This window comes from Ceratotherium simum, chromosome 8, assembly GCF_057802395.1.
Source record: "Ceratotherium simum simum isolate JZ-2026a chromosome 8, ASM5780239v1, whole genome shotgun sequence".
Taxonomy (NCBI): Eukaryota; Metazoa; Chordata; class Mammalia; order Perissodactyla; family Rhinocerotidae; genus Ceratotherium; species Ceratotherium simum.
The window spans coordinates 34,819,306-34,832,594 of NC_141907.1; the positions used below are offsets into that span (position 1 = coordinate 34,819,306).

The 13,289-nt window shown below is 36.5% G+C and overlaps 1 protein-coding gene across 2 annotated transcripts in view; it reads left to right on the forward strand.

Moving 5' to 3' along the window:
* The window catches only part of SLC30A9 (solute carrier family 30 member 9), an 88,080-nt gene that overhangs the window by 11,146 nt on the left and 63,645 nt on the right, over positions 1-13,289 (forward strand). The window contains exon 3 of one of the 2 annotated variants that reach the window (XM_004419016.3): positions 9,756-9,818. The exons of the other annotated variant lie outside the window; for it this stretch is intronic. Within the exon in view, the coding sequence (XP_004419073.1) occupies positions 9,756-9,818 (63 nt within the window). The remainder of the gene's footprint in view (positions 1-9,755; positions 9,819-13,289) is intronic. 2 annotated transcript variants of the gene reach the window in all.

Sequence of the window (13,289 nt, forward strand, 5' to 3'; positions counted from 1 at the left end):
CTTACTTGGTTGGTCTCTTGTTCCTTACTTATGTTTTCAAACTTCTCTTTTATTACTTAGCCATATTAAACAAAGCTATTTTATATTCCGTGACTGAAAATTTTGCTATCTGAAATCTTTTGGTTCTCACTATATTATCTTTTTCCTCTGTTTCTTCCTTTCATTCATGTTGCCACATCTGTGTTTTTTAACTGAGAGTTGTTCGTTTTCATTTTCCATACAGGTTACTATCTTGGAACTATTTGATGTCTCTCTCTGTACTTAAGATGCATTCCTCCGTAGAGAGTTTGCTTTTGCCTCTGTTAGCTGCTGGGGACACAACTTGGGATCACATTAAATTAAATTCTCTGCTTTAGATTTTTTGGACCACATTGGTAGCATGAATTCAGACTACAAACTTGTGTGAGAGCTGGCTTATCCTTAGGATTTTCAGGGGACTGTTTTCTGTCCCCATTGCTTGACACCAAAGTAAAGGCAGTCATGCTTCCTTGCTGTTCCCTTCTGTGTGTATTTTTTCTAGTTCACAGTTATACGACGTGAATAGCTTTTTTTCTGGGTGTCTCCTGTATTCCATCTTGAGCAGAACCTATTGTTCTCTGGTCTCCCATGCTCCTTGCAGCTGTGGTGGTAGAAGCTCAAAGAGCATAAGCTTCAACAGAAATCATCAGGGAAAAAGCTGGCTTTGATGTATTCACTTACTCTGTAGAGGTCCTGCTTTCCCTTTGTTTTTGCCCTCTTCAGATCATTTTTTGCTAGCTTAGCAATGCATTTGAAAAGATTTGTTCAGGATATCTAGTCTGCTGTGCAGCAGTAAAAAGAAGTCCCTTATTTATTTATTTATTCATTAATGTATTCAAGTATTTATTGGGCACTTTTTATATAGAAGCAAATTAGAATGACTGAGTTTATATTCTCTTTGTTACTAATACAGAAAATTAAGCAAACAAATATGATACTGTGTAGTAAGTACTGTGATAAAGGAAATACTGTGTGATGCAGGAGCACATGGGAGGGGCCCCTGAGTCTTAAGTGGTTGAGAAAGATTTCCATAAGGAAATGATATCTGACTGGGGACCTGAAAGAAAAGTAGGTATATTGGTGGGATGAATGGTGGCGAAAGAAGGTAAAATTGCAAGTAATTTAGTATGACTAGAGGACCTGGTGGTGGGGTTGGTAGTTTTGACAGTCCAAGGGATGAAACTCAAGAAGTAAGTGGTAGTCAGATCAAAGTCTTGTTCAGAAGTTTGGACTTTGTTTTGTGGGCAGTGGGAATCTGTTGGAGTATTTTAAGTAGAGGGAGTCCTTGATCAGATTTAAGGTTTTAGAAAGATAACGAGTTGTAGACTGGAGAACACATTGCAAAGCAGGGAGACTGAAAGCAGTAATACAAATGAGGTTCTAGACCAGGATAACGGCAATGGTTTTTTTTAGGAGAGTAGATGAACTCGAGATTTAGGAATGGAATAATCAGGACTTGGTGATTGTATTTGGGGAAATAAAGAAGAGGGTCAAGTAAAGGACAGTGCCTGGATTGGGCGATTGTGTAGTTGATTTCACTGACTTCTTAAATTAGGAATAGCAAAGCAAGAACATATTTTAATGAGAATATGATTCAGTTTCAGACATCTGAATTGTAGGTGCTTCTGGGACATCTTAACAGATGGCTGGTAGGTGGTTAGGTATACTACTTTTCTGCTGTGAGACATCATCTCTTGGCTGGATTACTGCAATAGCCTTCTCCCTGGGCTCCCTGCTTCCACTCTCTTACTTGCTCATTATGTTTCAGCCAAACCAGTTTCCTTTTGGTTCTTGGAAAATACCAAGCTTATTCTTGTTACAGGGCCTTTACTTTAGTTGCTTTCTCTCTCCAAGGTGCCCTTTTATACATGGCTGACCCCTTCTGGGCATTTATATCTTAGTTGAAATTTCACCTCTGCACAGTCATTCTCTAATCACTCAATCTAAACTAGCCACTCAGTCTCTAATATCACCCTAATTTTAATTCTCTGTGTAGGTAACACTTCTTATTGACTGATATTTTCAGTATTTATTTTACTTATTTCTTCATCTCTCACTTGTTTCCAAGCCCCATGACAGCAGGAAACTCAGTGCCTAGAGCAGTGGTTTGCACATAGTAGGGGTTTAATAAATATTTGTAAATGAGTGAATGCATAGAGTTCTAACCTGGGGATAGAGGCTTAGGAGTTATTAGCTATACCCAGGTGGTAACTGAAGTCGTGAGTGTGTTTGAGACAGTATAGGGAGAGAGTTTAGAGTTAGGAGATGAGATCTTTTAATACAAAATCCTTACCGAGTAAGGGACAGGTGGAAGAAGAGGAGCCTGCAAAGAATACTTGAGGAGGAGCAGCTCAGAGAAGTAGGAGAAAAACCAAGGAGAGTATGGTGTCAGGAGAAGAGAGTGTTTGAAGGAGAATAAACATTTCAAGACTATCTTTCTTTTCGTTGGATGTCTTTCACAGGGAAAGATTTTACAGATTCCTTGAGAAACCTGTATTTATGTTTATGATGCCTGTTTTTCATCCTTTTCCCTAAGCCCCATCCTTCCTTTAGGCTTACTGTGCAGTTTTAACCAATTTCTTCTCTTTTCCTTGTGGTGACGGAGAATTGCTTGGGTAGGTATTGATTGAGAGTTTGATATTGGAGGATGAAGGAATGGAGAGTGTAATTTGTCCCTAAGTTCCAGAAATAAGCATGTTTATTAGAACATAGAAATGGAAGAAGAAACAAGTGATGAAATAATATAATTAAGGGTAAAATATGTTATAGTGCTCTTCTGAGGTGAACATAGACTCAGGCAAAAATAATTAATGTTGGTTCTACTACACAAAATGCTTGAAATAGAAATTCATGACTAGGTTTTCTTTTTTCTCTGCTGACTAAAATAAAGATGTTAGTTTATTATCTTATATTAGAAATATATTGTTTATTGATCGTTTTATTTTGGGCTCAATTTTTCAGAATTTGCTTAGGCCAAATTAGACCTTGTTAGCCATCAAATAGACAGCAAGTAATTGCTTGACTGAAAGATAATTTGTATATTTAAGGGTTTGAGATTGACTTTTGAATAATTCAAATCACATGAGAAAGTCAGGAACAGCTCATTAAGAGAGACTGCTGAGGAATCCTTAAGTTTTTAAGGAGCATTAAGATGTTTTAAATTTTAGTAAAATGAGTTTTAATTTTGCTAATGACAGCAGATGTGTGGCGTACAGCCAGGGTTTGTGCTTAAAACAAAATGTCTAGAGATATTCATGGATAGAATGTCTAGTTACTTATTGAAATCATAAAGATTCTGCTCCAATGAGACAGTGTAAGTCTATTAAGATGGTGGTGTGCAAATAAGTATTCATACATGTGTTTGAGCCATTTACTAGCATTTCTTGTTTGTGATTCATAGCCCTATATAATTAGTAACATGTAAACAGTTTGTGGTGAGAAGAATATACAAAAATATTAGTCTTAGAGCAACTCATGTTGTGTGATTTGGTTGAACGACTTTGATCACTGTGGAAAGGAGGGCTCTCTGAAACTTTTGACAGTAGATTTCAGTTATTCAGACGTTAGGTGAGTGTTGAAAGCTTATTATTCTACCACTCCTTTCCCTTCACTTTTGTCTGCCCTGCACCTGTTCCCTAAAACAAAATTTTAAGAAATTGGTATATAGATTCTGTAAAGATGCTTTAGAATTTCCGTGCTCTGTAGCTAGACAAAAATAAAATCGTATTAATCATTTAACTGTTCAGTGTCAAATGTTACAAGCTGTAGTTAATTAAATAGAAGTATTTTTAAGCCTATCTTTTTTTTGTGAGGAAGATCAGCCCTGAGCTAACATCCGATGCCAATCCTCCTCTTTTTTTGCTGAGGAAGATTGACCCTGAGCTAACATTCGTGCCCATCTTCCTCTACTTTACATGGGACGCCGCCACAGCATGGCTTGACAAGCGGTGCATCGGTGCGTGCCCAGGATCTGAACCTGAGAACCCTGGGCCGCCGAAGCGGAGTGCATGCACTTAACCACTTGCGCCACTGGGCCAGCCCCTTTAAGCCTATCTTTAACTTACCGTTATGCCATCATAACCTGCTTAGAATTTGATGAGTAGTTAAAATAGAGCCTTTTTGGATTTTCTGTACATGTTTTAATTATCAAAACATAATATGCCACGTTAAATAATTTCCACAGTGGCTTTTAGTGAAAATAATTAAGAAATATACTAATTACATGTAAGATATTTTTCTTTTATTTCAAAGAGAGTTTTACCTTTGTTAGTGCCTAGTCTGTTGGCATTTAATTTATCAATAAAAACCTTGAAAGAAGGTAAATCAGTGGATAGGCAGAAATTCTGATCAAGATGGCATTGTGAATAGATGCTTTGAGGTACTCGCTCTACTTCTCACTTATTGGAGGGGTAGATAAAATATAGAAAGAGAAAACTGAAGAAACAGCTGGGCTCAAGAAAAGATATGCTATGTCCAAGAAGTAGAACACAAGGTCCCTGGCTCTGGGTCTGTAAGCAGGCCCTGGCAGCCAGGAGTTTGGTTTGTTGGGATAATGGATCTATAAATGCTACATGCATAGCCAGGTACTGGAGTCAGACTCTTTGAACTTACCCACCCACCCCATACTGGAGGCTGAAACTAGCCTATTCCATTTATTACCTGAGGCTGTGTCTTGTTGGAGGCTGTAGAGTAGGGAGGCATGAGGAAGAACAAGAACTGAAGCCTGCTATTTGCTGGCTTGGAGACTGGATTGAGATGTAGGAATTTCGAACTGGTAGTATGAGATCTGGTTCAGGACAGAAGGATCAGATTGAGTTCTGAACACTATAGCATGAGGAGAATAAAAGGATATATCATCAGAATAGATTGCAAATTCCAAAATTTAAAAGTACACAAAAGGTCATATTGCAATATATAAAATGTATTAAATCAACACATTGTAGATTTTAAACTTATAAAATGTTATATGTCAATTATATGTCAATAAAAAATAAAAAAAATACAGAAAAAATCTTAATGCTAAGAAAACCAACAAAATCAACAATCAAATATGAATTAACTTCAGATGGTATTAAAATAACAGCCTGGGTTGCTTTAAGATAAGTTTAGTATCCTCAAAAGAATAAATGAAGTACTAATGTATTTTGAAACACAAACTGGCAGAAATAAAACCAAAATAGGGGCCGGCCTGGTGGTGCAAGTGGTTAAGTGTGCACACTCTGCTGCGGCGGCCCGGGGTTCGCCGGTTCGGATCCCAGGTGTGCACTGAGGCACTGCTTGGCAAGCCATGCTGTGGCGGCGTCCCATATAAAGTGGAGGAAGATGGGCACGGATGTTAGCTTGGGGCCAGTCTTCCTCAGCAAAAAAAAAAAAAAAAAGAGGATTGGCAGATGTTAGCACAGGGCTGATCTCCTCACTAACTAACTAAATAAATAAATAAATAAACCAAAATAAATGAATCTGGAAAAGAACCAACTAGAAATCCTAGCAATGAAAGTGTAGTCACTAAAATAAAAGTTTAATAGATTAAATAGTCATAGTCAAGTAGAGAATTAGTAAATTGAAATTCATTCTGAATGCTCATAGGAAAGCAAAAAGATTTTCAAAAGAAAATGAAAAAGCGTTTAAGAAGTGTGAAGCCTTAGCCTACCTTTAATAGGCATTTCAGAGAGAATAGAGAAATGGTGGAAAAATATATAAAGAGATAATGGATGAAAATTTTTCAGAGTTTGAGAAAAACAAGGATCTTCAGATCCAAAATACATTTTGAGTACTAAGCAGGGTAAGTGAAAAGAAATCCACAGGTTTAAAAACAAGGGCCGGCCCCGTGGCCTAGTGGGTTAGGTTCGGCGCACTCTGCTTTGGTGACCTGGGTTTGGTTCCTGGGGGCAGACATACACCACTTGTTGGTGGCTGCGCTGTGGCGGTGGCCCACATACAAAATAGAGGAAGATTGGCGCAAATGGTTAGCTCAGGGCGAATCTTCCTCAAGTAAAAAGAGGAAGATTGGCAACAGATGTTAGCTCAGGACGAATCTTCCTCAGCAAAAAAAACAAATAAAAAAACAAAACAAGAAACAACACAAATCAAAAGCTTCCAAAGAGAAAAGTTGGAATGCTCTTGGTCCAATTGTTGCTCTTTTGAAGTACACTTTTTATCTGCAACAATATGCAGAAAACAAAAGGAGGAGTGATTTGGAGTAATATCCATGAAAAGATAGGAGGAAAAATAAATGTTACCCTAGAATTTTACAGTAGCGTGAAGGCAAAATAACATTTCACATATATAAAGATGAATGTCATTTGCTACTAACCCAACCACATTAAAGAAAAAGCAATTAAAGTATGTATTTCTCTAAGATGCAAGGTAAGCCCAGAGGAAAGAATGGTTGGGGTATAAAAGACAATGAAAAGAAATAGATAAAATGTGTTGATAAAATTAACTATTGATAGTAAAAGTAATAGCAAACTTTTTTTTTACTTTAAATGCTAAAATTTTAATCAAGAGTAATAAGATGAAAGAAGTTTTCAGTGGTTCAAGGTTTTTTCCTTGTCCAGAGGAAGGTAGAGATACTGAATAACTTTACAGATGGTTAGAAAGATTTACAGGAAAGTATATATGTTAAATTTTTAAGTGGAATCATTAAACCAATAGAATATATAATCTTATAAATTCCAGCCAGTATGGGAGATGGAGTGGGAGAAGGATACAGAAAACGTTATCAATCTAGCAGATGGCAGGAAAGGCAAAATAAAAAAGGAAAGAAGAAAGGATGGTAAACTGAAAACTGACAATAAGATGACAGAAGTCCAAGTGTACCACTAATCAAGTAGTCACTCAGCTTTCATGGTGTTACATATCATTTAAATACACTCATATTCTAAATATGTGGAAACAGTTTCTGTTTCATGACGTGTTTTCAGAGATGTGTTCTTGATCCTCTACTGTAATCTCATCTGCTCAAGGACTTTGCTCATGTGATTATCCTCTTAATCTACTACACCAACAGTTTCTCCCTCTTTACTTCGTTCTCATCTCTATATAAAATACAATCACTCTTTCCTTGATTCCATGCTCCTTTCTGGCTCCTGCTGAAAGTCCAGATATTGCTTTCACTTCCTTATCTCCCGTTCTCACCTCAACCTCTTGCCTCCATCCCCACTCTTCCCTCTGAAACTGCTATTGTCAAAAGGTTACCAGGGATCTCCATTTTCGTCTGCTATCCTCTTTTCCGCCCATGAAAAATACACAAATATCTACTCATAAATCAAATATTATTTTATTTTTTTTACTTTTTATTTTTTTGGTGAGGAAGATTAGCCCTGAGCTAGTATCTGTTGCCAGTCCTCCTCCTTTTGCTGAGGAAGATTGACCCTCGGCTAACATCCGTGCCCATCTTCCTCTGCTTTCTGCGTGGGATGCCTGCCACAGCATGGCTTGATAAGCGATGTGTAGGTGTGCACCTGGAATCCGAACCTTCGAACCCTAGGCCTCCAAAGCGGAGTGTGTGAACTTAACTGCTGTGCCACCGGGCTGGCCCCTCAATATTATTTTAAACTTAAAGGCAATATAGGAAAGTGGTTAAGGGCATAGACTAATCAGAATGACTTGGGTTTCAATCCTGACTGTGCCTCCATGTTTAAAATACTAGCTGTCTGATTTTGGAGGAAATTACAGAACTTCTCTGTGCCTCAGTTTCTTTATCTGTAAGATGAAGATAATAATAGTACTTACCTCAGAGCAGTTTTGTGAGGATTAAATGAAATAAGGCACATAAAGCACATAGTATAGTACATGGCACATGGTAAGTGCTTAGTAAATGTTAGCTATTATTAATAAACTCTGAAATGTTATTATTTAACGAGAATATAAATATAATAATGGAAAATGTTTTAAGGGTAAGATTTTTATTACAAAATAGTTGATACATATAAAAGAATATATACAATGTATATGTAAGTTAGAAAACATAATAAAATCAACCCCTGGGAATTTACCACCCAACCTGAGAACCTTACATTCTTGATCACATTCTCCTTCTCACATCCCTTTTCACCCTGTGTATACATGAGACTAGCCTGAATTTTCTGTTTCAGTCTCTCGATTTAAAAAAAAAAAAGAAATAGATTTAGACATTTGTATATATCCCTAATTGTTTAGTTTGGCTTGTTTTTGTACTTTATTGTGATAGCTTGTTATATGTATTCTTTTGTGATTTACTTTTTTCATTAAATTTTGTTGCTGAGATTTATCCTAGCGGTATATGTGTCTAGTTCATTAATTTTCATGGAGATAATTATAGCACATACTTTTGGGGGCTGTTTTGTGAATTAAATGAGTTGATACATGTAAAGCGCTTAGACTAGTGCTTGGCCCATAGTAAGAGCTCAAAGAAAGATAGCCATTATGTTTATTATTATTCACTGCTGTGTGAAATGTTGTATGAATATAACATGGTTTATGTATCTGTTTTCATGCTTATGGGCATTTGATTTGTTTCCGATTTGAAACAACAGAACACGGTGCTGCTCTGAACATTCATATACCTCTCTCCTACCCTTGTGCAAGTTTCTGTAAGTCAAGTATATTGACCTGGAAGTAGAATTGCTAGGTCATAAGTTGTGCTTGTGTTCAATTCTAATAGATAATGCCAACTTGTTTGCCAAGGTAATTGTGCCTATTAATATTTCCACCAGCACTGTATGAGTTCCCATTGCTCCATACCCTTGCCAACTTTAGATATTTTGTCATATTTTTTCATTTTTCCTAATCTGATGGTTGTAAAATGGCATCTTGTGGTTTCATTTTGATTCTGTTAATAATAAGGCAATCATCTCTTCATATGTTTATTGGCTATTTGTATTTCCTTTCCTGTGCAAGTTCTTCTGCCCTTTTTTCCTAATGGATTGTCTTTTTCTTATTAATTTGGAGGAATTCTTAAATATTCTTGATACTTCTCTTTTGTTGATTATTTGTTGGAAATATTTTCTCCCAGTTTGAGGCTTCTCTTTTCTTTTTTTAATAGGCTCTTTTGATGAACAGATGTTCTGCATTTTAATTTAGCAGAATATATCTGTTTTTCCTTGTTTAAGAAATCTGTCTCTCCTGTAAAAATATTCTATATTGTTGCCTATTAGACATGTAAATGCTTTAACATTTAAGTCATTAATCTACCAGGAATTTGTTGTTTATGGTGTGAGATTGATTCCAATTTCCTTTTTATTTAATTTTTTGGGGGGGAGAAGGGAGTTGTACAGTTGTTCCAGTAACCACTTAGTAGTCATCCTTTTCTTCATTGAATAGTATCTCTAGAACAGTTCTGAGTATAAGATCCAACAGTGTGTGTCCTTGTTTTGCTCCTTATTTTAAAGGAATGCATCTAAATTTCCACCATTGAATACAGTGTTTGTTATAGGTTTGTTTTAACCTTTGAGGAAATTCCTTTTTGTCCTACTTTTCTAAAAAGGTTTGAAACTTGCGTGGGTGTTGAATTTTATTAAATGCTTTTTCTTTAGCTCCTGAAATGATTCTATAGTTTTTCTCCTTCACTTTGTTAATGAGGAGAATTAATTGCTTTTCTAACGTTTAACCACTCTTAAACATTCTTAGGATAAATCCAGTGTGGTCTGTGATATATTATCTTTTGTATACATTGCCAGATTTTTAGCTCATATTAAGTTTATAGGGTTGTATGAAAGCAACTGTTTAATGTAACTTTTTTTTAATAAACTTTACAGCAGAAAATATAGGTGCAGAACTCAAAGCTCCACTTATTAAGCAAGAACCTCTCCAAGTAAGAGGTAAATATATTTTATTCTATTTTTTATTTATTGGTATTTTGAATTAAATATATAAAATTAGTTTATATAGAGCTCTTTATAGTTATCTTATTTTTCTTTTAAAGTTTTATTTTGTTTATTTATGTATTTTTTGTGAGGAAGACTAGCCCTGAGCTAACTCTGTTGCCAGTCCTCCTCTATTCTCTGAGGAATATTGGCCCTGGGCTAACATCCGTGCCTATCTTCCTCTACCTTATATGGGACACTGCCACAGCATGGCTTGACAAGTGGTGCATTGGTGCATGCCTGGGATCCGAACCGGCGAACCCCGGGCCGCCGAAGCGGAGTGCACGCACTTAACTGCTGCGCCACTGGCCCAGCCCCATATTGTTATCTTATTCTAAAGATATAGTTCATTTTTACTTTTCTTTAAATATATTGACCATAAGGATTTATTCTCCTATTTATAAGCTAATTTTCTACTGAAGTTTACTTTGCATTTTGGTCATAAATTTTGTGGTAATTGTTTTTTCAAAAGCCCAAAGAAAGGAGTAATGGCAAATAAAAATCATCAATTGCTTTATCATTTTAAGAAAAGTAGTATGATTAAAGAACAAGAGGCCAACACCTTTCAGCTACAGCTTGTTCAAATCCAAATAGAGTTTGGACATTCTTGTCTGACTTTCTTTCCTGGGAGTAATTGAGTGATGAAGGAATTCTTGTTGGCAGCTCTGTTGTTTATAGTGAGCTATGGCTGCCATCTCCAACGCAGCATGTTTCATGGAAGCAGTAACTGTATGATAAGGAGCACTGTGGCTTTGGTGTCAGACAAAACTGGATTCAGTTTGTGGCTCCAGTACATACTAGCTTTATCACCTTGGGCAATTTACTTCACTTCTCTGAACCATAATTTTCTTTCTTATAAGATGGTGCTAAAAATGGGACTTTTCCAGGACAACTTTGAAGATGATACATGGTGTACATGTCAATGTACAGTGACGATTAAGAATAATTAATGTTATAGCAGTCATCATCATCAATAATCTGGACCAGGACAGGCCAACATGGTTTTCTAGCTACTTTGAAGAAATTTTTAAAAAGTATTTTATTAAAAAAACTGATCTTTTAAAGATTTTATTTATTTATTTTTTTCCCCTTAAAGCCCCAGTAGGTAGTTGTATGTCATAGCTGCACATCCTTCTAGTTGCTGTATGTGGGACACGGCTCCAGCGTGGCCGGAGAAGCGGTGCGTCGGTGCGCGCCCGGGATACGAACCCGGGCCGCCAGCAGCGGAGCGCGCGCACTTAACCGCCAGGCCACGGGGCCGGCCCTAAAAAGTATTTTATTAAAAAAACTGATCTTTTAAAAGAGAGATGTAATTCTGCTCTCTGCTCCAGAGGAGTTCATCTGGATTTTGAGTTTTAGAATTATTGGAGTAAGGCAGTTTAGAGATTTGAAACTCATGTAAAAAGAAACCTGAACTGCCTTGTATACTTTAAGAAAGCTTTTAATTTTTACATTGAACTTTATTTTCGAAATGTTCTAATTAAGTATTATTTGTGCATTTGATTTTAATAGTGTGTTGTTTTAAGTCTTTTTACCTACTGTAGTGATGGATAGTTTTAGTCTTTTTTTTTTTAATTGAGGTATAACTGACATACCACATTATATTAGTTTCAGGTGTACAACATAATGATTCAACATTTGTATATATTGCACAATGATCACCACAATAAGTCTAATTAACATCTATCACCATACATAGGTACAGAACTTTTTTTTTCTTGTGATGAGAATTTTTAAGATCTACTCTTAGCAACTCAGATATGCAATACAGTATTATTAATGATAGTTGCCATAACATTACATCCCCATGACTTACTTATTTTATAACTGGAAGTTTGCACCTTTTGATTTCCTTCACACATTTTGCCCATCCTCCCACCCCTATCTCTGGCAACCACCAATCTGTTCTCTGTATCTATGAGCTTGTTTTTTTTTTTTTTTTTTTTAAAGGATTTTTAGTCTTAATTTGCTCTTTCAACTTGAAAGTAGAACAGAAAACTCATGAATTAATACATAGGAGAATAGAATATGAAAGTGACTAGGTGACAGTTTGAAACAGAACACATGAGTTTCTGTTGTTTTGCTCTTGCTCTTAAGATATTTACTTATGTTATTTGTCTATATCATGTAACCAAAAGTCTCACTTTATCATAATTTATAAACATAGACCAATGTTGAGTATAATTTTTAATTCATAGACTATAATTAATGCCAACTTGATATTTTGTTGTTGATGTCTTTGGCCTTTTTTTTTTTTTTTGATGAGGAAGATTGACCCTGAGCTAACATCCTTTGCCAATCTTACTCTTTTTTTGGCTTGAGGAAGATTAGCCCTGAGCTAACATCTGGGCCAGTCTTCCTCTGCTTTATATGTGGGACACCGCCATGGCTGGTGAGTGGAGTAGGTCTGCGCCTGAGATCCAAACCAGCGAATTCGGGCCGCTGAAGCAGAGCGTGCAGAACTTTAACCACTTGGCCACAGGGCCAGGCTCGTCTTTGGCCTTTTTATGAACAATTTGATACTTGATAATAGGCAAATAATTTAGTAGAAGGTAGTATTTTCCCTATAATCTGTAATAAACTTCCTATAATTTTTAACTGATAAAAATATTCCTTTAGTTTACTTCACCTTTGTTACATTATGTGAAATAGTCCAGTGGCTTTCAAACTTTTTCTTTTGCAACTCACATAAGAAATATTACTTAATGACTTAGTATATATATAGATTATTTTATGTAACTGGAACAAAAGTTTTCACAGAAAGTACTTACAGTCATGTGTTGAATAATGACGGGGATTTGTTCTGAGAAATGCACATTGTTGGGCAATTTCATCATTGTGCGAACATCATAGAGTATACTTACACAAACCTGGATTGTATATACAAGCTTACTACACACCTAGGCTGTGTGATACTAATCTCATGGGACTAATGTCGTATATGCGGTCCTTCATTGACTGGAAATGTCTTTCTGTGGCGCATGACTGTATTCTTAATTACATGCAGTACTCTTTGGTTACTTTCTATTTTCATTTTTTATAAAATGCTGGTTTCCCCACAGTTTGAAAAACACTGAACTAGCCTGTAATTTTTTTTTTAGCAATTTATTTATTTATTTATTGTGAGGAAGATCGGCCCTGAGCTAACATCTGTCGCCAATCCTCCTGTTTTTGCTGAGGAAGACTAGCCCTGGGCTCACATCCATGCCCATCTTCATCCACTTTATATGGGACGCCGCCACAGCATGGCTTGACAAGCGGTGCATCGGTGCGTGCCTGGGATCCGAACCGGCGAACCCTGGGCAGCTGCAGTGGAGCGTGTGCACTCAAATGCTTGTGCCACCGGGCCGGCCCCTAGCCTGTAATTTTTAATTGAAACTTCAGTTCGTTTTCATTTAGGTCCTAAGCAATTTCGATTGTATTAGT